At 41.6% G+C, this 21,925-nt stretch overlaps 3 protein-coding genes across 3 annotated transcripts; 1 reads left to right on the top strand and 2 right to left on the bottom strand.

Annotated features, from left to right (window-relative positions):
* Positions 1 to 245: 245 nt before the first annotated feature.
* On the bottom strand, positions 246 to 7,765 carry ppil4 (peptidylprolyl isomerase (cyclophilin)-like 4). Its single transcript, XM_061242075.1, has 13 exons — positions 7,615 to 7,765; positions 7,039 to 7,106; positions 6,839 to 6,903; positions 6,585 to 6,702; positions 6,232 to 6,374; positions 5,676 to 5,772; positions 5,241 to 5,357; positions 4,609 to 4,733; positions 4,336 to 4,402; positions 3,623 to 3,734; positions 2,037 to 2,133; positions 1,568 to 1,697; positions 246 to 1,203 (listed from the first exon to the last, which is right to left on the bottom strand). Exons 1-13 carry the CDS (start codon positions 7,682 to 7,684, stop codon positions 1,003 to 1,005), a joined length of 1,410 nt encoding a protein of 469 aa, XP_061098059.1. The 5' UTR covers positions 7,685 to 7,765; the 3' UTR covers positions 246 to 1,002.
* Positions 7,766 to 8,283: 518 nt separating this feature from the next.
* Positions 8,284 to 13,493, top strand: ginm1 (glycoprotein integral membrane 1). The gene is made up of 8 exons (XM_061242076.1): positions 8,284 to 8,434; positions 9,005 to 9,067; positions 9,227 to 9,326; positions 10,038 to 10,186; positions 10,440 to 10,599; positions 11,223 to 11,458; positions 11,556 to 11,719; positions 12,266 to 13,493. Exons 1-8 carry the CDS (start codon positions 8,345 to 8,347, stop codon positions 12,363 to 12,365), a joined length of 1,062 nt encoding a protein of 353 aa, XP_061098060.1. The 5' UTR covers positions 8,284 to 8,344; the 3' UTR covers positions 12,366 to 13,493.
* A 155-nt stretch (positions 13,494 to 13,648) lies between these two features.
* Positions 13,649 to 21,495, bottom strand: katna1 (katanin p60 (ATPase containing) subunit A 1). The gene is made up of 11 exons (XM_061242252.1): positions 21,268 to 21,495; positions 20,211 to 20,370; positions 19,974 to 20,110; positions 18,554 to 18,734; positions 17,771 to 17,886; positions 17,325 to 17,430; positions 17,013 to 17,171; positions 16,693 to 16,819; positions 16,274 to 16,408; positions 15,321 to 15,447; positions 13,649 to 14,480 (listed from the first exon to the last, which is right to left on the bottom strand). Exons 2-11 carry the CDS (start codon positions 20,367 to 20,369, stop codon positions 14,282 to 14,284), a joined length of 1,446 nt encoding a protein of 481 aa, XP_061098236.1. The 5' UTR covers position 20,370; positions 21,268 to 21,495; the 3' UTR covers positions 13,649 to 14,281.
* Positions 21,496 to 21,925: the final 430 nt, after the last annotated feature.

The following is a 21,925-nucleotide window of genomic DNA, read 5'->3' as shown; positions in this document are numbered from 1 at the left end:
AATAGGAGAAACTCATCTTGCCACAATGTCCTATAACATCCTATAATACCATAACGTGTTACCTCACCCCATGCAAATGAAAGTTTGTCTTTGGGGAAAAATGTGTATGAAGACACGGGACATACTGTATTGTACTGTACCACTCACACGCATGAAAGGTATGCAAAACACCGAGCCCACCCCTTCAGTGGCCGTCTGCAGACCAGGTGACGGGGAAATCCCCAAAGGAGTCACAGACAGCTCGGTTTTCTTCCCGCACACCCATTGTGTTTATTGTACAAAAGCAATTTTATAAAAGGGCAATCAATTTCCTCATTTGTAAATAACTACAGCAATGTACACACTGAAACAATTGGGTAATACAATGTATGCAAGATCAATTGTGGAATGTGGTCCTTCAGACCAAGTATGTAGCGTGATACTCGTTTACTCGCGTTTGAACCTTTACACCCTTTTTTTTTTGCTTTACGGAAGATATGATCTCAAGATTTGTAATTATACTCGAGGTAGAGATCTATCCTGTCAATAACTTCACAAGAACAGAACCCGGCATTAAACACTTCCAGCCTCAAAGAAAGCAATAATGTAGGGAGGGACCAATAAGAAAACAGAGTTGCCTGTGATACAGAAATAGACAAACGAAAAGGTCACTAGACAGCTGGAGGCCAATAAGATCGGAAAACAGAGTTATCTGTGGAGTTACAGAAAAGCTAAAGGTCACTACAAACAGCCGGAAGCAAAACGGGTGGCAGACAAAATGAATTGGCACAAAGCAGCGTAGGCCACAGGGTCTAAACGATCTGGCATTAAAATACAGATGGTACCTAGTCCTCCCTTTCACTCAGACTGTTCCTGTTAATAGTCTGGGGAACCGTGAGCACATGACAATGACGAGAAGCGTGTGGACACGTTGAGATATGTAAAGACGTGCTACTGTTGACGTAGCTGGGTAGGTGTCCGTGGAGGTCAGCCCAGGGGCCCTGTGAGGGGGCTCTCCTGGGGTCACCGGTGCCTGCTGCGGTCCTTGTCCTTGGCCTTCCTGGGGCTGTGGCTGCGACTGTGCTCCCTCCGGCTCTGCTCCTGGTGCTGCTTCTCCCGGGGCTTACCGTGGTGGTGCCTGTCTCTGCCCCGGGACCGGGACCGTGACCGTGACCGCGATCGGCGTCGGTCAGCTTTCCTCTCGTGCCTGCTCCTGTCACTGTCCTGTGTGAGGGAGAAAGAGAGAAAGGGAGACCAAGGGAGAGAGAGAAGGAGAGACATTAAAAGAGTAAGAAAGAGCAAGTGACAGAGAGAACAAGAGAGAGAGTGCAAGACAGAGAATAAAATGAAAATTAAGAGAAGAGATTACTGTGGCATGTGAATTCTCTGGAGTCAAATGTTCATTTCAACATGGATCTCCATAAAAGGCTGTGCTGATGGTGAAAGGGTAGGCAGCCAGGATTCCAGCACGGCGTGAGTCACACTGCCAGAGTTCCCGCACACAACTTCAAATGGGCAAGCGGCCCCGCCCCTCCCCTCCCCCAAAACCCTCGGGGCGGCCACCGGAAACGGCGCTGACATACGAAACCTTGGATTTCTTTGACCTTCTGCTGTCCTCATCACTGGAGTAATGTCTCCTCTTCTCTTTGTGCTTTTTCCCAGAATGCTGGTTGCGTGCCGCTTCTTCCTCTTCCTCCAACACAAGGTCGTACTTGGATCTTTGAGGAAGGTGAAGGCAAAAGCAAACGGAGGCACAGGGAGCATATTGATAGCAAAACCTATCTCCCGTTACCATTGGGGAAGTTGCCTGCGTTTTGTTCCTGGATTGTGCAACTAAGCAAATCCTGTGTCTAAGTTCATGCCATAACTGACTACGCTTCTGTGTCCTACTAAGAAATATTTAGTAAGTAGGGTATGTCATTATTATTCCAACATACCTACACAAACATATATGGAAAAAAGACGCACACAAGGTTTAGGAATACATTACTTTTTTCCAAACAATGCATCAGTGACAAACTATTCTTTCGCAATCTTTCAGGACATTGAAAGGATACTCTTGGCTGGGCTTTAATTGGTCTTTGAGAGCTAGTTTGGTTCGGTTTTCCACATCTTTCTCATAAGCCTTGAAGTCGTCCTTGGTGTACTTCCCACCTTAAAATGAGGTCATTAGGGCAAGGCTTGACAACTCTCTTATCCGGAGTGACAACATGCAGGTTGTACACAATAACACTATATGTATGCTGCCTATGTCTCTCCACTGTACTGTACATGAAAAGTACATCACATTTTAGTATTATCCGCCAAATACAAAATTATTTGCATCAGCCATAATGACGCACAAGGTTAATATACTGCTACATGATATTATCAAGGAACAAAAAAGACATATAGGAACAAAAACAACAATACAAAGTAAAGAAACAGAATGACAGAAAACGGGTCTGATATGAAACCGAGCCAAAATGAAAACAAATTCATAACGATTCTGGCACAATGCAATAGGAGTTGGATATCTGAGCAGAAGGAACTGTTTTGGCCACGTGGTTCCTCCTCTTTGAGAGGTGTATGAGTGGCAAAAGACAGCAGGACAGGTATAACTGCAGTAACTACAGTTCATGTAACTACGGTTCAAGGTTAAAAAAAATGTCAAGCCAATGAGACAAGTCTGGAATGAATTAGTTGTTTGAATTAACAACCCCATGTTTCGCCATTCAGCCATCCATTGATTTAGTTAGATTTTTTTTAAAATTTTATAGTGGAAAATCAAATAAGGCAGACATTCTGGATCTTTGAAACAGGGCAAGAGTCCATGCTTTTAAAGTCTGCATTTTCAACTGTTTGGCTTGGTACTTTATTTGCATATCAAGTTTTTAAGCTGTGGAGTATCCCTGTGGATTTTATAACCATTTCTCGAATGTGGTATAAAGAAAAATAAGTAAAAAAACAAGGGATTTAGAATCGTCTGTGGCTGCCACACAAAATTGTATTATGATCATAAACTATTAAAATTCACTGAAGAATGGGAGTTTCGGACATTGATATTGAAGTGAAGTTGTGTAACCACTATCACTATTCCCTCGGCAGAACCGGAGAGCCCTGGGACCAAATGGGGCATCCCACATGTGAGGTTCTACCATGAGAAGCAGATGTTGCACCCATGAAGTTGTAGAAAGGGGGCTCTACAAATATCATTGATTGGTTGTCTATGGGGGCGGCACGGATGGTGCAGCGGGTAGCACTGCTGCCTCACAGCAAGGAGGTCCTGGGTTCGAATCCCCGTCGGCCAGGGCCTCTCTGTGCGGAGTTTGCATGTTCTCCCCGTGTCTGCGTGGGTTTCCTCCGGGTACTCCGGTTTCCTCCCACAGTCCAAAGACATGCACGTTAGGCTGATTGGAGAGTCTAAATTGCCCGTAGGTATGAGTGTGTGAGTGAATGGTGTGTGTGCCCTGCGATGGACTGGCGACCTGTCCAGGGTGTATTCCTGCCTTTCGCCCAATGTATGCTGGGATAGGCTCCAGCCCCCCTGTAACCCTGATCAGGATAAGCGGGTTCAGATAATGGATGGATGGATGGGTTGTCTATGGTAGCACACGTTTTCCAATGTGACAGGTCATGTTGGGTAAACAACAGCAATCTCTACCTTTGCCTTTCCATTTAATTTTGGACACAGACTGGCTGAAATCCACATGTATCCTTCTGTCATCAATCAGCACGTTATCCATTTTGAAGTAGGCCTTTTCACAGTCCTCCTCCTGTTATAATGACCAAAAAAGACAATCAATCCCAAATGGCCCAAAGCGGAGTCTATGCCTACGTACAAAACAATCACTTGTCTTATTTTGACATTACCTTAGTTTCATTTTGGGACATACATGCTGAAATCATAAAATATTCCTGAAAATAAATACCTAATGTGACTCCAAATACCTAATGTGGCCAAGAAACAGTGCTTGAAACACAGGCCGCTTATATGTGACTAAATGCTGCCCTCTATTTGTCACACTGGCTTACTACATCTCAACTCAAGACTGAGTTTCAGAAAAATTCATTAAATTTACCACAGGGAAAGAACAGCATGTTACTTTCCTAAGAGCAGCACAGGGACACAAAGGAATGTATTAATTTGTCAAGACAACACTAATGCAAACTGGTGTTAAGCTTACACAGCTCTTTTCTCTTCGAGTCACTTCCACGGAATGGCATGGTGCATATATTAACATTCATGTACATATGTTAAATATATGGACATGATATAAACCATAAACCATAAAAAAATATAAACCAGAAAGGACAAGCCAGTTTGTTATCAACAAATGTGTAACACATTAAATATCTGGGGGAAAACAGTCATACCTTTTCAAACTCAATGAAAGCATAACAAAGTGACTCTCCAGATTTCCAGTCCCTGATTATCTCACAACTGCAAAAAAGAAAAAAAAGAAGAAATATTGGTCCTTTAAAACAATCTCACAGCTAGTACAATAGACAATGTCATTTAAAAAAATGTAAACTTAGGAAGTACAGTATGAGGTAAAGGATGGCCCATTACTCAGAGAAGAGGCCTGCATTTAGCATTTAGCCTCCTTGCAAACGCAGGCTGCTCTGAAGGTAAAACAGACTGCACACCTCTTGATGAGGCCAAAGCGAGAGAAGATGATTTCCAGGTCTTCGTCTGTGGTGACCGGGTTGAGTTTGCACACAAACAGAACGTTCTCAGGTGGTCTCACCTCAGCATCGGGCAGGTCACCCACCTGAAACACGCATGCGCGCAGACACGTGCGCGCACACACACACACACCAACAAACAAAACTTCATGTTATCCTCATCAACTGTAGAAAAGAAAATCGCACCCACTTCATCACTGCTGCACATGCACTTGAAACCCTGTTAAAATGATATTTTACTCAGTCCAGTCACTACAATGGAGAGCTATAAAACTTTCTGAGCTGGCACAGGTAGACTGCAGGTGCCCAATCAAACACAGGTGTCACTCATGTGCGATAGGGAAGGGGAGCACCCTGCTGACAAAATCCCCTCGCTAGGTGATGCTATGACCAGTTTTGAGTCACCCAGTGAGGCAGCCAATCACACTATGTATTGGCACCGTTGAATTTCAAGTTTGGGGAGCATCTCTGCTGAAAAAGGCTTGCGTTTGAGATGGACACCCCAAAATGATCTATGTTTATACTATGTGCATTTTAATAACACAATCACATACAGTACTGCTATTCAGAGCCATGTAAAAGCAGTTATTTACCATCTCCAGCAAAATGGCCTGAGTCTTCGCCTCCTTCTCCTTCAGCAGCTCGTCGATTTCCTCCTCAGCCTTCCCCTGGTCGTTGTCTATAGCTTCGTCCGCCCCGATTCGGCCACTCTAAAGTCAACAGACAGCACAGTTAGGGCGGGAAATACCTGTGGGAAACGGCCATTTCAGGTAGAAATACTAATACAGATTTGTGCCATCTGCACAAAAGAAAATTTACTACTTTTTGGGCCACACAAAAATACAATTCTCAATGGTCACAGTGACCTTATCTAAGGCAATCTGCTAACTGTCCATTGTCATGTTACAGGTTTAACACACAGAATTTGAGTTCTAATACTGCCTGTGCTGAAAGCCTGGTTCTCATTTCTGTGGAAAGGGGAGTGCTTGTCTTACTCAAGAAGAAACGGGGCGGGAAGATTCACTCACATCCAACTGCTCTTTGGTTGGTTCAGGGGAGCGGTCTGGAACTGGCAGATTAGCTGGATCATCAAAGGGGTCGTCCAGTATCACAGTGTGGTTAATTCTACAAGGAAACACAACCTTTTCTTATTCTCGTCACGCAGCACAATAAACAGTCATCAAGAAACACAGAAGGATCAACAGAAAAGACACAGGCAGTGCAACATTTGTTCCGGAGGCAAGAGCGGTCGTCCGGCAGTCGGCCAGTTGCTGGTGCAATCCCCTGCCATGGGTGTGTCGAAATGTCCCTGAGCAAGGCGCCTAACCCCAAATTCCTCCCGATGAGCTGGTTGGTGCCTTGCTTGGCAGCCAGTCGCCATTGGTGTGCGAGTGTGTGTGTGAATGAGTGAATGAGAAGCATCAATTGTCTCACCATCAGCAATATGAGTAAGCACTGTGCAAGTGAGCAGTGTGCTTAATGAGAAGATGGAAGTGAAGAGTGTTCGGAATTGGTTGCGCTGTAGCCTGATTTTAAGGAGGTATACATTTTGGCCATTACTGTAGGCCTCCCTGCCACACTCACCTGATGTCCTGGAAAGGGATGAAATCCTTGTCCACAAATGCCTCATTGATCTTGGCTAAGACATCCATGCCTTCTGTTACTTCTCCAAACACAGTGTGAACCCCGTCCAGGTAGTCTAAATTCTCTCCTGTGGTGATAAGGAACTGTCCAACAGAGAGGAGAAACGCCAATAACCTGATCCGTCAGCTTACCCAATCGACAACCCCTTTCATGTGCTTTATGCATGAACTGCATATTGGTGTTATACTGGCAAAATCAAGTATGTAGTCTATGGCCTACTTTTGTACACCATATTAACTACATTAATTTAAGCAAAACTGAAATGTAGGCTATGTTTCGGGGGCTTTGCCAACCTGAGATCCGTGTTGGTCACTGCCATTGTTCACCATGGAGACTGTTCCCTTTTTCCTGTGTTTGATCCGGGGTACTTTCTCCGAGTCGAAAAAGCGTGCTTGATCGCCATACAGCATGCTGAATTGGTAAAATATATAATATTTATTAGAACTACTACTGATATTGTGGTAAGGCTTAGAATGAAAATGTCACATGGACCATTCAAATTAAGAGCTTATTTCCGCATAGAAAAAGTAAGTCACATAAAACACACCTAAATACAGATTCCCCACCCCGGCCAGTCCCACTGGGGTCTCCAGTCTGTACAATGAAATCTCTCTGGAGAGAAAAGAGCGCATCACCTGAAAGTTAGGTGTATCAATATTTGACCAATAACAAATACTTTTTTTCAAATACATTTTTATTTCAATATATTTCCTTCCTACAGGAGTTAAGAAAGGTGTGTTCTTTTACCTGAACATTGTGAATGAGACAGTAGTTGTAAAATTTAATTTTGCATAACTTCAGAAAGTTCAGAGAAGCTGCAAAACAAAAAGAGTTCAGGTCAGGAATTGTAGATACACTTTGGGCAAGTCAGGTAGCTAGCTCCCTACAACTGCGCGATGTATATCAGTAAGTCACCATGGTATTGGTAATAAGATATATACACTAGTAATGTGCATCTGAAAAGCAGCTAGTACTAGTAAATGATTGCAGAATGATTGCAGAATAAATTAACCATGTGTTTTGGGCTAACTTTAACTTTAGCTAGCTAACCTAACTGGACAAACTTACTTTAACGTTAGTCACTAAACGTTAATTTGGGAATATCTTATAAAATAACATTCCATTTCATATTAGTGATAAACAATCTATTAATTCATTACAAACGTTCACTGTTTCTGTATTCGCTAGCTAGCTAGTTAGCTAGCCTCCAACAGAAATAACTAGAATGTTGGCTAGCGTTACATCTATCTTAATTGATCGAAGAGCCTATCGCAACGTGCTGAATTAGCTATGCAGAAAAGCAATAAGAATAGACGTTCTTACTTTTTGGCCTTTCTTCAGTGTACAAATCTATAACGATATCCCCCAATGTTGTTTCTAATAGTACAGCCATTATTGCTCAAACGCCAAATGGCCGAACTTGAAAATGATGTCATTCGTAGGCGACACACAGGTGCCAAACGTGTAACGAGATCGCGCATTCAGGAATTGCGGGAGCGCGCAGGAAGCAGAGACATTCTGAATGTCTCAGACCAGTCTAGCCCATTGAACTGTCATATGTTCTAACCATAGAGTGGCAGACATTACAAGCTAAAATACACAAATCCCAGACATGCACAGAGATGTCTGTTTGTATTCTGTTTTTGTTTATTCTATGTTTCTTGTATTTTTCATTCGGGACATCTGCGACTCTAGCTGACGGTAGCTCCCTCTATTTCTCGCTAACAACATCATGTCATCTAAACAGCTACACTAAACCAATTGCAGTAGGAGTAGCCGTACAATTAGTGGGCGAAGGCGAACTGATGCAAATATAGAATTATATTAGCTATGACTTTGTTAACTTGAACGGTTGCCAAGTTGGCCATGAAAGCCATAGTTTTCCAGGTCGGATATATCAGAGCCGTCAGAAATTTCCCATACTTCCTGCTGGGAATTTACAGTTTTGACACGGGTTTTCCCAGTCGGGAGGTGGTACGTGAACGCAGTGGACGCCCATCTCCTTTCATACCCATAATGCATCACTAGAGATGTACATAGTGCAACAACCAAGATGGCTATCTCACGTATGTCGCCAATAGCTTTTTGTTTTCTGTTCGTTTTATTTGTTTCGACAGACGCTTCTCCGCGACAGCTGGACAAGGTGACAGACTATTGAATATGTATATAAGTAACGTATGTAATGACTTCATCATAAACACTTTGTATTATATTTGTATAGGTACGAGTAGCTTGTTAGCTAACTAGCTAAGGAGGCGTGTGGTGCATTGGAATATTAGAGCACTGGCCATTGCACAACTGCTTCTTTAACTGTAACATTGGCTAATGCTAGCGATTTTCGTGATTTCTCAACAATTAAATGACACCCAAGTAGGGGCGCTTACACTGCCGCTAATATGTCCCCCAGTTAATCGATATCTTCATATAAGTCGTTTCATGTACTTATTTAAAACATTTCATCGATAGCTAACCAGTTGACTCAGGCTTGAATAGCTCATGTCAACAAATTAGCTAGGTGTGGGCTACTGTTTGCAGTCTAACCTATAGAACCACTTTTCTGGAGTCTAGTATCCAACGGAACGTTCATGTTTATATTTATGGCTTTATATTTAGCGTCAGTGTGTTGCTTTGACATACAGTGCAGTCCTGCCATTCCGTCTCTTGGCTGAAATGGAAACAAACTTTCTGTCGCTTTTATCCTTGGTTTACTTAGGAGAGTATCCTGATAAACGTGACAGCAGTTGGTGACACACATGAGGAGACTCACAATCTTCAGGTATCGCATCCTAAGAATATTCTTAGTTAGAATATATTCGCTAGCTTTAAGACAATGTTTGGAAATTACGCAGTTTCAGTTACACAGTGCTAAACCTAAACAACGCAGTCATATTGTTCAAGGGTGAAACTTTCCTACCATTTATCCTTAATTTTTCAGATAAATTTCAACATCTCTGTGGTTGGCGAGCAAATATTTGTTAATGACATCCTTGTGAAGTTATCAGGCGTTACGAGGTTAACCTGCCAAGCCTTGCTTTGTGAGTATCTAGAAATGTATTCATCGCCTCTTCCCTTTTTTAACACATGCTGTTATTCTAGTAGTAGTTCTTCTAAAAACTTAGGCTTTTGACTTTGGTACCTGGGATTTCGTTTCTCGTGGAATATTTAGTTTATATGAGATCGAATGAAGTCATTTTGAGACCTATAAACTCAACGAGCACTTTATTAGGTATTTATTAGACTTTTTATTTTAATTTTTAGACTTATTGGTCTTTTGCTGCTGTAGCCTATCCACTTAGAGGTTTGATGCATTATGTGTTCAGAAGTGCTCTTCTGCATACCACTGTTGTAATGTCGTGTTGTTTCCTGTCAGCTTTGACCAGTCTGGCCCTTCTCCACTGACCTCTCCAGAACTGCTGCTCACTGGATGTTTTTTGTTTTTCGCACCATTCTCTGCAAACTCTAGAGACTGTTATGCGACTGTTTTCCACGGTCAAAGTCTCTTAGATCACATTTCTTTGTAATTCTGAAAGAGCTGAACCTCTTCACCATGTCTGCATGCTTTTATGCATTTAGTTGCTGCCACATGATTGGCTGATTCAATATTTGCATTAACAAGCTGGTGTGCAAGCCTACCTAATGAAGTGCTCAGTGAGTGTACATTGTACACATACCTTATACATACAAATACCTTCATATACTGTGAGCTCCATTAATATGGTCAGATTAAAGTCCTGTATTGATTTCAGTGGGCAGCAATGGGGGCAGTGGGTCTGGACATAGCGTCTATGTCACCACTGTGGTCCGAGTACTGGTGCGCCAGTGGCCTCTCGAGAGTTATCCTGTGGTGGAGTTGCTGGTCTTTAATGAGGAAGTCATCGAGGTAGAGGGGAAGAAGGTAATCCAGTTTCTACACTGTCTATGGTATTACCCAATCATGTGCCATGCAGTACTGAAACAAGAAGTTCAATCGTAATGCAGTTTGCTTTTGTTTGACTTTGTCTTGAAGTAAACATCTGTAAAAGTTAATTCAAGCCTATTTCACTCTTGCTATAAATTCAGAGTGGAAAAATGACACAAAATTGACTTGCCTTGAAGGAGGACATTTTGAATGTGTAGCCCAATTTTTGCTCAACGTTTCCTCATTCCAGGTCCAGCAGCCAGACATGTACGAAGTCAACATACTGATGAATGAAAATCTGCAGAAACTACGACAGTCCACATATTCCTACCCCATATCAGAGAGCATGCTCTTCAGTATTCCCAGAGAGAATGATGTGGTTGTTACAGATCCCAACCTCTCAACAAAAGGTACTGTATATACAGTAGGCTTAGTAGCGTTTTTGCTCAGTATTATGGGTACATTTATCACTTATTTCTGTGAAATATATTGCTAAATTCCATCATACGAAAATGTGTATTGTATGTCATTGAAATTGGTTTTTAGAAGTTTCATATTTTGCTAGTGGTTCACCAGTGCTTATTTACTGTAATTCTAGTTATGTTCTACCCATGCTATTACCGCTGCTGCAGTAATGCATCAAATGTGTATTGTATCTAATAAAAATGAAGAAGGAAATTATTTTCTTGTGTAAATAACAGATTATAATATGCAGCTGCAAGGTTTTTTAAGTCAACATTTTGAAATACTCATTCTCTTTTCTGCATTAAAAAAATGCTTTAACTGGGGAAGTTTCAATCTAGATATTTGTGTAGCTGTGTTTTTACTTTGGAAAACATGATTACAAAAGGAATGCATGAATGAAAGATACAAGTTATTCATATTTACCTAATATTTACTTGTAGAGGATACAAATAGAATCACTCAAACTTTGTCTATTTTATTACAGTTTAAATGCTACACATTCCTCATACATCTGCCTGCTGTGTGCACCTTCCAGTGAGCTTGTTCGTTTTTAACCTTCCTTCCTTAGTTGAGGATCAGGACATCTTCCACACAACCAGTCACTACCCTCTCAAACAAGCCGAGACTACACAGGAGGAGACTGCCGCCCCTGGGAAGCTCCCAGAGACCCCCCTGCGCATGGACCCCGTCGCCATGGACCCCGTCCCCATGTACGAGGAGGACACCACCGCAGAAGAGGACGGACTTCCAGACAAACTGCTGCCGGAGACCCCGCTCAGATCAGATCCCATGTCCTCCTACAGAGTGAGTCTAACCTCCAGTGCAACCCATCTGATCGACCCTACTCATTTTCTTCTAGAAGGTTCTGTAAGTGTCCATCTGTCTGGTCTGTCCCCTGCAGGCTATGTGCCAGTGGGTTGAGAAGCTGAGGGACCGTCTGCGGCGATTTTGGACCGAATCCCTGCCTCTCTTCTTCCTCATCATGTGGGTAGTGGTTGTTGGTGTCGCTGGGTCGGCAGTCATCGTCAAGATCCTGGACGTGTTCTTCCCATCCTGTGAACACAAGTACGTACCGGTGTGACCGCGTCCTGTCTGCGGTGCTGTGGTGGAGGGAGACTAACTCGTCCCTGCTTTGCACGTTTCTCCATCATGTCTGCCTTCAGGAAGAGTGGTTAAAGCCCCTATACGGGAAAGCTTACTGATCATGATCTGGCCTGTATGTTTTTATGTTCTTGATTCCTCTGAACACCTGTTCCCATTGCACAGGTGGGAATGATGTAGATATGTGGAGTGGTATTAAATTGCTACTGAATGGTACCAAATATTTGGTCCCAAAGATGAGCTTAAAAAAAAAACTTGACTGTTATTGAAGTAATGCAACACAGTAACGATTTTATATTTACCCAAAACATTTCAGTATTTAAATTTGTATTATTTGCTGCCTTACCTTCCAGTGTCCCTCGGGCAGTTCCACGCAACTGCTGGAAACAGCCGGTGCAAAATTAATCATTGGTGACAACCTCATTGCAATTGTTCTGCCTTACTGAGTTTGGGTACACTAAGAAGTTATTTTGAGAAATTGGATGGCAGATATTTTGTCTCCTTTTTCAGGGGAATCCTTACTCTAAATCCAGTGACCCTAATGCCAGAAGAGGAGAAACACTGTCTGCTGGAGAACATCGAGACAGAGCCCGAAGAGAAAAAGCCTTGAGTGAAGATCTTGGGATGGAGCTGATTGTCATTACTTTGGGGCCAGAGGCATTTGTGTGGTCAGGGAAACTCTTCTTCTATGTGTAGCATTTTCATCATAACTATATAGTGGTGATGCCTTCTATCGAAAAGATAATCCACCCCAGAACATGCAAGAAACAGGACGGTCTACGTTTTCAATTGGACAGCATTAAGCATCTTTATAAAGGTCCCTGACTATTTTTGTGCATTAAATTGTTCTGTGACTTCACTACGCCTCCGTGACTGCCGTTTTGTATAGTGAAGGCTGATCCTAAATTTGATTTACATTAAGTTCTGAAGTCTTCTTTTGCTTGGTTGATTTATTGAGTGAAGTGATTTTATTCATGGCATTATTTTAAAAGGTTAATGGTTTTCTTTACATTCAGTCTTTCATGAGTTGAGTATTTTTTTCTGATTTTACCTTTAATGTGTGCAAGTCTGACAAAAAAAAAAAACAAGGATTGCAGACCGCATGCCTTGGTAAAAGGCTGTAACTTTAACAATGCAATTGTGCAATGAATGCAGGTTGTCATCGAGCCAAGCTGAATGTTGCATTTTAATTTCTGGAAATGACATCTGTTACTTGTCTAGTACTTAATAAAATAGCCCTGAAAGGTCCAACCCTTGCACTCAACATTAAGTAACAGTTCACTAAGCCAGGCTGGAGTAGCACTGAAAAATGAGGTGCAAGACACCAACTCGGTCTGAACATTGCTCCCTTCTGAGATTTGTATTTAGCCATTTCCCTCCCCCCTTTAAAGCCAAATGTAATTAGGCACAAGAGCTGCTTTGGAATGTGATTTGTGACACTTGAAGCTGATTGTTCTAGTGGACGTTGAGATGGGTTGCCATTTGCACTGTAGCAGCATCAGCCATGCTGTTGAATAAGCCTGTGTGTTACAGGTAAATGAGTGAGGTTGGGCTTTCAGGAACGGTAGAAACATTCAGTCCTTAATGGTGCCTCTGTGGTGCCACCTTGGCTTTCCAGTCTCATGGCTTTGTTGTTTGAAGCATGGAAGCATGACCTTGTGCTACCCCCCAAAAAAAGAAAACTCATTTCATGCTGAAACCCTATTCAACAAATAAAACATTTTTTTCTGAAAATGTCCCTTAAGTGTCAGACTGACTTTTCCTATAGGATTACTTGTTCAACAAAAATACCTGAACATGGTTTGACACAATCTTTTAATCAGATTTCTTGATTTCTCCAGTATCTACTCATCATCCTACTTAAACATATTTGGGAAAAAAAAACATAATCACTTCGACTTTTAAATAGCTTTATTAACATTACATTTTTCACGTTACTGTGGTAGATTTCCAACTCAGTACCACAGTTTGGGGGACCAAGTAGTGATTTTTGGAAGAACCAGATGAGTCCCCCCCCGCCCCCCATAAAATCAAGTGCATAAAACAACTTCAAATCTATTCCAACTCTTCAACTGAGACATCACTGGCAAAATGGCTAAAACCCTGTTATACAGTGGACACTTTGGTACAAGGAGTAACTGAGGCAAGGGTTAAAAGCCATACAAATACAAATAATTATTTCTTGTGAAAGAGGATTTTTGCTTCAGTCTAAATAATGGACTATAAGTGACAGTAAGTGACACCAAACAATCTTCTGAATGTTGTCATACTATATTTATGTCACAGCTTCTAGCCCATGTAGTGAAATTGTAAGTAAAGGCCATAGTGTTTCTCAAAAGTGCTCATGGTTGCCACCCTCAATATGAAGCAACCCGACAGAATAAAAATACAAGCAAAACCGAAAAAAAGGCCCCCAGAATGTCTGAATCTTACTATGGCAATTACGCAAACCCAATGAAAACTGGTCCTTGTCCTCCACACCAAGTGAATGTTTCTTTGAGAACACAGAAAGGCTTGTTCCACGCCTCAGCAGGAGCCGAATTCGGCGATCCACTTCTCGTACTTCTCCAGGTCGGCAGCTGACACGGATTTGGACACCTTCCTCAGGGCCGACTCGAAGTCGTCCATGGTGGTGGGCATGTGCATCTCGTCTCTGGAGATGTTGCGGATCTCCTCCGGCGTCAGGCCCTCGATGAGCCGCCGCATCGCCATGAGCGAGGCGTCCCTGCGCAGGCCCCAGGGACAAAAACACCTCAAAGCACTGCCAATCAAACTCACGCTAGCTCCAGGAACAGCGCTGAGGACCCTGGAGACTCACAGGGGCAACACTCACAAAATAACTGCTATTCACTTCCAATGCTGCTGGCACTGTTCATTATAGGCATTTGACAAATTCTCTTATTCAGAACGACATACAACAAAGTGCATACCCATATTGAAGAAACAAGCCAGATGGAAAAGATAATATAGCCTGCTTAACATAGGGCACAACTGAATTGCTGGCACTGAAAGTGTAAATATGTAGGTCTATCACTGTGCTACTAATAATCCAACCAGTCGGTAAATCCTCCTTAATCTTATCACCCCAGTGGTGAAGTATGGTTAATGATTCAAAAGTAGGTCAATGTTTAACAAGTTTAAAGCTGCTTGTTTCAAAGGAAAATAACTAAATTACCCAAATCTCACTAGAACAGTCACAGACTTATGTACGTGTCTGCAGTACCTGCAAAGATAACATGACTGCATGAAATTGTATTTTGGTATTTCTTATAAGAACTGGAATTTTCCTAAACTTGAATGAGATTTGATACACTTGACGAAACAAAAAAGATCGAGTCAATATTCATGGCTACATTTCTATCAATATAAGCTCTTCTATACTACCCTATTTGTTGTGTCGGTCAAGTTTTACAAAAGCAGATGATTTTAATGTAAACACATTTGACACGATTTTACATTTTATTTTGAAATTAAGTAGATGACCACTTTATTGCATTTAATTAAAGGATCTGCAAAGTGAGAAAAACAACAGTAATAAGTCACCAATACAGAGTTGAAGGCTTACCGGCAAACATTAGTGATGTCTGCACCGGAGTACCCCTCCATCTGTTCGGCGATCTTCGCCATGTCCACGTCATTGGCCAGCTCCAGCTCCTTGAGATTAATTTTGAGTAGCTCCACTCTGCCTTTGGCTGGAAGAAAACAGTAAACACAAATATTTAACACAGGAATACGAACAATACGTCTATTTTAGCGTGAATGAATAAGAAAGTACGTTTCACATATGCGCAATTAAATGTGGCAGTGAATTCTGTGGCATTTGCACTACCTCCCAGGAATAGCAATATTCAGGCAGTCCAAGTGGCTGACATTAAGGCCTGAACTCACCTTGAAGCTTGTATAGTTTTTATTCAGCTACATGGTGAACAACAAAGCCTTTGCACATTTCTGCATTCAAGAGTGTGGAGAAGGAATGTCTTTCAGAAAGAAAAAGTAACAGGAAATAAATTCATGGGGGAATTCATTTATTCAGGCATGGTAGTTTGAGAACACAAAGTGCTCTTTAATAGCCAAATTCACCTGAGGTGCCAATTAAACAATCTATTCTTTGGCTGAGCTGCTTGGCTCACAGATGGAGAACTGAGCTACAGAAACATGTTGGAGAGAGTGGTAAATTATTGATCCAGCCAAGGAGCTGGCTGCCATATTGTTCAACAGGCACAGGCAAGTAACCCTTAAGCTTTGCTGAGAGCAACAGAATTCATTTTCTGTTTTTGTACAAAAACAAATGTAAGATATGAAGATTTGGACAATACCCAAGAACTAATCGATCACACACCATTGGTAGGTAGGGGCAGAGTGTGGTACAGACGGATGACCTTCTGGACATGGCTTAGTGCTGTACTGGGCTTGAATGTAACAGGTGGGATAACACCGTTATCTGCCGCTACCTTCCCCAACTGCATACATTCAGTCCAGATGAGCTGAAGATGCTGGCACATAATGGAGTTACAGTACCGGATGGCAGAGGGATATAAATCCTCTTCTCCAGGCGGCGTCTCAGAGCCTCATCGATGTCCCAGGGGAAATTGGTGGCTGCCAGAACCATGACCATCTTCGAAGGATCCTCATTTTCTGAAGCCCCGCCAACACCTGAACAGGACAGATCATCATCACTGAATGGCTCATAAATGCACTTCAGCAACAATCACTATCCACAACAAGAAGAAACATCCGTAGGAATGAGATCTTTCCCCATGTATGACCGTTTTCCACCTGCAACCTGCCATTATGCCAATACTCAATGTTCTCCATTTTGTGTGCTGTTCACTTACATCAATAATCAGCTACCTGAGGAACAAGTTGGCATGCAGTGCATAATTACAGCAAAGTTTCAGATGTTTCCGTCAGGCAAAGGCACACAAAGCTCTGTTTACCATCCATTTGCACCAGGAGCTCAGCCTTCACCCTCCTGCTGGCCTCGTGCTCCTCCGACGTTCCCCTTCGGCTGCACATGGAGTCAATTTCGTCGATAAATATGGTGGTGGGGGCGTAGAACCTCGCCTGGAAAAAGAAACCACCCTTCACTCTTGAGTACTGTTCATGTTCGCTTGACAGAAAATAAGGAATCACCCTTCCAAACGGTCGCATCTTGTTTCGATTCCACCAATGTGGAAGCGACAGCACCAATGTGTTAAAAAAATAAAAAAAATAAACCATATATACAATAAAATAAGAATTAAAAAAAAAAGCTCACCATTTCAAACAGGAGCCGGACGAGTTTCTCAGACTCCCCTCTGTACTTTGAGGTAAGAGTAGATGAGGACACGTTGAAGAAAGTGGTTCTGCACTCCGTAGCAACAGCTTTGGCTAGCAGTGTTTTCCCAGTACCAGGCGGCCCAACCATAAGCACTCCCTAGAATGGAGGAAAATAAAACTTGCTACCTTTGCATGCATTGGCCGATCAAGGGCAACCACCGTCTGTGACAAATCCAAACCTGCTATAAATAGAACAGGAAATCCTACTTCAATTTTGCTCATGCCTTCAGAAAATTCAGAGATAAAATACCTTCCATGGTCGGCGAATTCCTTTGAAGAATTCAGGCATCCACATCGGCAGAACCACTGCTTCCTTCAACAGCTTCTTTGCTTCTTCCAAATCTGCAATGTCATCCCTGTAGATGTATACATTTTATTACCTTTAAATAATCATCAAGTATAAAACCACCAATGGAATTATAAGGTTGAAAATTAAGTGCATTGGTCTAAAATATTGCATGGGAAGCTTAGTCTTGTGCAGGTTTGGTGAAAAAAAAAAATCAGATCTAATAAGACAAATTTACACATTTGCATCTAGCAAAAATACCATGATTATTATTGAAACAAAGTTAACATTTCGGTATAATGACTTTCATCAGTCCTTCACATTGCCAACTTTACTGTGTTTTGTCTAATGTAGTGTACAGAGTTTCCTCATTGAGAAAAATAAACAAAAGATTATGCACTTTGACATACCACTTGACATTGGGATTTTGTGATATAATATCACGTTCCAGGGCCTCCACAAGGTCTTTGTCATATCCTGTTCCGTCAAATTTCTTCACCTCAGTCTCCGAGACCTCAGCTTTGTTCTGCAAGGCAAATGGAGAATCAGGATTGTTTTTCCATCGAGTGGCATGAGAGCTCCAGAGAGAACATAGGCCCGTCGAGAACCGGACTGACAAGATGGTGATGATTTTATGCAAACAAAAGAGGTGTTTGGTCAACAGTAAAGATGCGTCTAAATTATTTGCAAAATTGAAAAAAAGAGTGTTGAAACAGCACGCATACCATACATACAGTATGCACACATACAAAGTTAAATATTATTTTTTTCCTGTATAATATCACTGTAGTACTAGAATGTGAAACATTTCTTTATAATTTGAATATCACAACCAGGTGATATCACAATGTTGAAGACATTGAATCATGCATCAATCCTGCTTTCCTGTTATACGTATGTTTTAATATGAATGAATTGACGACACTGCAGACAGAATGTGGTGATCAGCTGATTTATTAGTGCAACCACTCTTAGAGAGGTGATTTCTACTCTTAAGCTGTTAGATAAAAGGTCAGGAGGACTCCTAAATGCTTTAAAAGTTCAGAAAACCCTTAAAGCCAAAGATGCTCCAAGACTAGGTTTCATTTTTACCGTGATACATTTGGCAAAATGTTATTTTTCCATATGCATCACAGGTCCCTGCAGAGCACCTCGGGTCCTCTGAATACGCCTGTCCTGTGACTGGCCTGTACCTTTTCATCCTTAGGCCTGCTTGGCGCCTCCCGCTTCTCCTTGCCCTTCCCAGGCTTTGGGCCGTTGGGCCCTCGCGGTGACTGGCGGTGCGGAGCCCGGCCGGCCACGCTCAGGCGGTTGTTGTGCGGTTTGCTCTCTTTGTAAGGCTGCTGCGGCCGCCTCACCGGACAGGGCGAAGACCTTCACGGAGAGACGCCAATGCAACGCACGGTCAACCTTTCTGCATTCATATTTTAACTCCTATACCTTCCACAAAGATTTAACAACATAAAGCTGGAAATACAGAAATGGAAATTCAGCTGGAATGTCTTCTTTTGACATGACATAGTAAATGGTTGCCATTACAGTGCCTTTATCCAAAGCTTTATTGATGCTTCTCATTCACCCATTCTTACACACACTCACACACCAACGGCGTTTGGTTGCCATGCAAGGCACCAACCAGCTCGTCAGAAGCTGGGGGTTGGGCGTCTTGCTCAGGGACACTTCAACACACCCAGGACGGGATCAAACCGGCAACCCTCCGACTGCCAGACGGCTGCTCTTACCGCCTGAGCCAATGTTGCCCCATTTGACATGTTAAAAGATTACATAAGTTCTACGTTCATCACATTTTGACGAGACGATGAAAAACAGGCCACTTACAGGCAACCCATGCTCTAATCCAAGTCATATGACTAAATCATGAATGTATTTCTCCCGAGACAAACAGCCTTTTCTTCCAGCTGGCTTGTTTATCCAACCACTCTCCCAAGCTCATTTGTGTATGGAAATATTCAAAACATTTAATTTTTAGACATTTAATTTTAAGGTTGGACATTCTTTTTTCACAAACAAATGGTGCAAACAGAAAGGCCACTCTCCAGTACTACTACGAATTGCACACACAAGTCCTGCAGACATTTTTAAATACGGAATTCTAGTGCGCAAAGCGTTTAAAGCAGATTTACTTCAACTGAATTAGCAAAAAACATTCCTGATTTAAGCAAACCAGATTTGAATGAAAGGGAGGTACAGGACAACCAAAGTACACAGCACTCATGTGCATTTCAGTCTCTACAATTTCAGAAGAGAGCTGAAAAAACAAACACTTGGGACAGTTTTACAGAAATAGATTATGCCTAGCCCAAGACTAAATTCAATTTTGAATGGACATTCTCCATAAACTCATTTTAGTCCAGGACTAAACTTAATCGGTGTCTGTGAAACCGGCCCATCATTTCTTAGCATTAACTGGCGCCACCTACCAACTGAACAATTACTTTAAATCAGAAAATGTTCAGCAGTGAATAGGATGCACATCTGACCATGTCTTCCCTACATAGGCAAAACTCACGGTTATTAAACTCTATTGCTCCTGAAACTCTAGACTGGACGACTTGGAACAACAGAAATGTTTAAACAATAGGAGAAACATACCTGCGTTCTGGCTGCACAGACCAAATGTCTCCTTCTTGACAGCTTGGTTTGGATTGGGCAGTCTCAAGCTGAAAACTCTCTAATGTTGCCATGATTTCCCTAACATGTTTAGTCTCCTCACTGATTTCTTGCCAAACCTGTCAGCATGAATATTACATTGCATTAAGTTATGTTTATTGTTGTAAAATTAAAAATCAATTAAAATTGTGCAACAGAAAATGACAAAATGAATTATACCTGTTGCCATTTTTGCTGTAATGCAGAGTCTCGAACTGAGAAAAGCATCTTGATCTGTTCAAGCACCCCCTGGTAGCACACAACAGCGGAGCTGTAGTTTCCAAGCAAGGCGTATTCTCTAGCAAGTTTGACATTCTCACTAATTTCAAGCAAGCTCATTCTAGAGGAAAAACAGAATGGAAATCAGACACTGTCAGTACAGAATAACGAGTCTTCAAAAACAAACAAACATTAAAGCACTAACATTTCAACGTTTATGAAGTGTTCAAAAACATTTAAAGAACTAAGTTAGTATGACGGTGGCTAACAAGCGCTTATTTCGCATGACAACAGAAACATCACATAGCCTAAAGGTCCTCCAATATATGCAGTAATGGCTTTGTCTAGTTCATGTCTGAAAGAAAACCATGCACTAAAAATGCTTTGCAAGATACCCTCCCACACTAACGTTAAGTTACCAATATACCAACCCAAACAGGTGACGACTTTTCCCTGACAATGTGTGGATTATGTTAATTCCACCTATATAACTTTGTCAAAACGTTCTGTTTTGGATTTACTTTCAACAACGCCTTAAAATGAATTTATAAAAACTGGCTTCCATCACAATGGTAGGAAAGTTACTTCGTATTACACTATTAACTAAGTAACAATGTGCAGGGTGTTCTTGACTGGAATTAGCCACAAATGATAGCTACGTAACTACCGTAGACCATGTAGCTACATTAGCTAGAAAGCTAACTGACCATCTTGCTAAAATCTAACGTTACCAACACTGCCATATTGCATATAGGAAACGGCTAGCTGGTCACAAGCTAACGTTACATGCATGTCTAACCTTTCTATCACAGAATACATTTTCAAGTTAAATGGAAATACAACAAAAATCACTATTCCCTCACTTAATAGCTTTTTTAAAATTTTACTATTCTAAAGTAGCTCTAGTTAGCTAGCTAGGTTATTTAGTTGTCGTTAACTTAACAGTTAGCTAGCTATCTGACGTTAGCTAAAGTTAGTTAACTTAGGCTAGTTAGCTAGCCAGATTCATAGTACTCACCTGTTGCAAATGGTTGATGTGAAACACCATTCGAAAACGTTTAGAACCGCTTGCACTTAGAAATACATCTATGGTTACATCAAATACGTTATCACAAAAGCTCAACATAGAATTAATTTTTTGTTTGCTTGTTTCCGAGTGGAATTTTTCCACTCGTCCGGCAGCACCCGCCTCTGGAAGTTTGAAGTCAAGCATAGGTCGTCATTTCCTGGAGTTGTACAGACAGAATAGCAGTTGCGGATCTGAAGTCTGAAACTTTCGAAGCTTTATTTGTTTTTCTTGTTATTCATGAACAGGTCTATACAAAATTCAAACGAGACCACCTATTGTTTTTTTTTTGTGTGTGTCACTACACTGGTTCAGCAAGTTATAACAAAAAAACCTCAAGACATTTTTTGTGAAGAAACTTGCCGAGATACAATTCCAATTCGGTATTAAATTAGACACGCTGAACTTTTAAAGTTTATTCATCAAGATCAAGATCAAGAAGCCTCTTTGATAAACTAACAAAAGGAAAACTGCGTTTGTAAACGTTTCCTATTTATTGAGTGAAATGGCATGTTTGCATTTTGCTACAACTTATTGTAGAGAGTTACAGACATTTAAAAATATAATAGAAATGTCCCTTAAAGTAAAATATTCATAGTATGATTATGAC

This window comes from Conger conger, chromosome 5, assembly GCF_963514075.1.
Source record: "Conger conger chromosome 5, fConCon1.1, whole genome shotgun sequence".
In the NCBI taxonomy this organism is placed as follows: Eukaryota; Metazoa; Chordata; class Actinopteri; order Anguilliformes; family Congridae; genus Conger; species Conger conger.
The sequence above is the reverse complement of the archived record's forward strand: the minus strand, read 5'-3'. Positions and strand labels throughout refer to the sequence as shown.

Bases quoted from the DNA above. Each gene is read 5' to 3' on its own strand.
- ppil4 (XM_061242075.1), bottom strand. From the start codon at position 7,684: ATGGCTGTACTATTAGAAACAACATTGGGGGATATCGTTATAGATTTG. The intron at 6,375-6,584 runs GTTGGCAAAGCC...TCTGTTGGACAG, and splicing joins GTGACCAACACGGATCTCAG to TTCCTTATCACCACAGGAGA. The intron at 4,403-4,608 runs GTGTGCAGTCTG...TCTTTTTTGCAG, and splicing joins CGCTTTGGCCTCATCAAGAG to TTGTGAGATAATCAGGGACT.
- ginm1 (XM_061242076.1), top strand. From the start codon at position 8,345: ATGGCTATCTCACGTATGTCGCCAATAGCTTTTTGTTTTCTGTTCGTT. The intron at 9,327-10,037 runs GTGAGTATCTAG...TATTGATTTCAG, and splicing joins AACCTGCCAAGCCTTGCTTT to TGGGCAGCAATGGGGGCAGT. The intron at 10,600-11,222 runs GTACTGTATATA...TTCCTTCCTTAG, and splicing joins TCCCAACCTCTCAACAAAAG to TTGAGGATCAGGACATCTTC.
- katna1 (XM_061242252.1), bottom strand. From the start codon at position 20,369: ATGAGCTTGCTTGAAATTAGTGAGAATGTCAAACTTGCTAGAGAATAC. The intron at 20,111-20,210 runs GTATAATTCATT...TCATGCTGACAG, and splicing joins TACAGCAAAAATGGCAACAG to GTTTGGCAAGAAATCAGTGA. The intron at 16,820-17,012 runs GTGAGCTTTTTT...TTCTTTTTCCAG, and splicing joins TCCGGCTCCTGTTTGAAATG to GCGAGGTTCTACGCCCCCAC.